This window comes from Poecilia reticulata, linkage group LG17 (assembly GCF_000633615.1).
Source record: "Poecilia reticulata strain Guanapo linkage group LG17, Guppy_female_1.0+MT, whole genome shotgun sequence".
NCBI lineage: Eukaryota > Metazoa > Chordata > Actinopteri > Cyprinodontiformes > Poeciliidae > Poecilia > Poecilia reticulata.
The window spans coordinates 28,614,347-28,615,927 of record NC_024347.1 but is presented as its reverse complement, the minus strand read 5'-3'; the positions used below and the strand labels follow the sequence as shown (position 1 = coordinate 28,615,927).

Here is a 1,581-nt window from a genome sequence, read left to right as displayed (position 1 = left end):
TGGTTCTGGTTGGTTCTGGCTGATCTGACTGGTTCTTGCTGGTTCTTGCTGGTTCTGGCTGGTTGTACCCGGTGCAGAACCTTCTGTAAAGTCCTGGTTCTGCCGTCTGAACGGGTTCTTGCTCGTTTCCAGGACAACTGCCGGCGGGCGGAGAACCTGCTGCGCCTGTGGATCATCGAGGCCAAAGACCTGGCGCCGAAGAAGCGGTACTTCTGCGAGCTGTGCCTGGACGACGTCCTGTACGCCCGGACCACCAGCAAGGCCCGGCTGGACAGCCTGTTCTGGGGCGAGCACTTCGACTTCTGCAGCCTGCCGGCCGTGCGCAGCATCACCGTGCACATCTACCGCGACGGCGACAAGAAGAAGAAGAAGGACAAGAACAACTACGTGGGCCTGGTGAACATCCCGGTGGCCGGCGTGACGGGCCGGCAGTTCGTGGAGAAGTGGTACCCGGTCAGCACGCCCACCGCCAGCAAGGCCAAGGGCGGCGGCCCGTCCATCCGGATCAAGTCCCGCTTCCAGACCATCTCCATCCTGCCCATGGAGCAGTACAAGGAGTTCGCCGAGTTCGTCACCAACAACTACGGCATGCTGTGCTCCGTGCTGGAGCCCGTCATCAGCGTCCGCAACAAGGAGGAGATGGCGTGCGCCCTGGTGCACATCCTGCAGAGCACGGGCCGGGCCAAGGTCAGAACCAGCACCGCACTCTGCACTCGGGTCACACGAACAGCTGGGTGGGAAGCCTCACTCCTTCATTTCACTTTGGGCTTCCTGTTCCGAGCCGAGGCTGCAGGTCTGGCGCCCCCTGCTGCCCAGATCCAGCTCACTCTACTTAGTGTTTTATTAAAGGTTCAGGTCCTCTGGAGTGGGATGAACACATGAATCTGGGTCCAGATGAAACAGTTACTGTGGTGGGGTGAACACATGAATCTGGGTCCAGATGAAACAGTGACAGTCATTTATTCAGTTTTAAGTCTGATACATTTTGAGTTTAAATGTAAAACTTTTAAAAGTTTTAACTGAAGTTTTATCGGCTTTTAGAGCTAAAATTGAATCAATAATTAATTATGTCTTTAATTTTGGTTTTTTGTGATTTTGAGAATTTCTGAAGATTTATTTCTGATATGAACTTTTATGACCTGAGGACCGATCCCTGAGGAACGCCTCGAGCCGCTCAGGTTCTGCTGCTAGATCCAGATGTTCAGAACCCGTCTGGTTCTGGTTCCTCAGGCCGRGGTCCAGTCATCATCATCAGGTCAGTGACCTTCATGTTCTGTTCAGGACTTCCTGACCGACCTGGTGATGTCAGAGGTGGATCGCTGCGCCGACCACGACGTCCTGATCTTCAGGGAGAACACGCTGGCCACCAAGGCCATCGAGGAGTACCTGAAGCTGGTGGGGCAGAAGTACCTTCACGACGCCCTGGGTGAGTCCGGCCGGGTCCAATCGCCCGTTCTTAATGAGCCGTTAACGAGCCGCTAACGAGTTCTTAACGAGCCGCTAACGAGTTCTTAACGAGCCGCTAACTAGTTATTAATGAGCCGCTAACGAGTTCTTAACGAGCCGCTAACTAGTTCTTAA

The 1,581-nt window shown here is 54.4% G+C and overlaps 1 protein-coding gene across 1 annotated transcript in view; it reads left to right on the top strand.

The window, feature by feature from the left end:
• Positions 1-1,581, top strand: part of rasal2 (RAS protein activator like 2) — a 26,341-nt gene that overhangs the window by 14,457 nt on the left and 10,303 nt on the right. The window contains exons 7-8 of the mRNA XM_017309905.1: positions 133-687; positions 1,282-1,474. Coding sequence (XP_017165394.1) covers positions 133-687; positions 1,282-1,474 — 748 coding nt within the window. The remainder of the gene's footprint in view (positions 1-132; positions 688-1,281; positions 1,475-1,581) is intronic.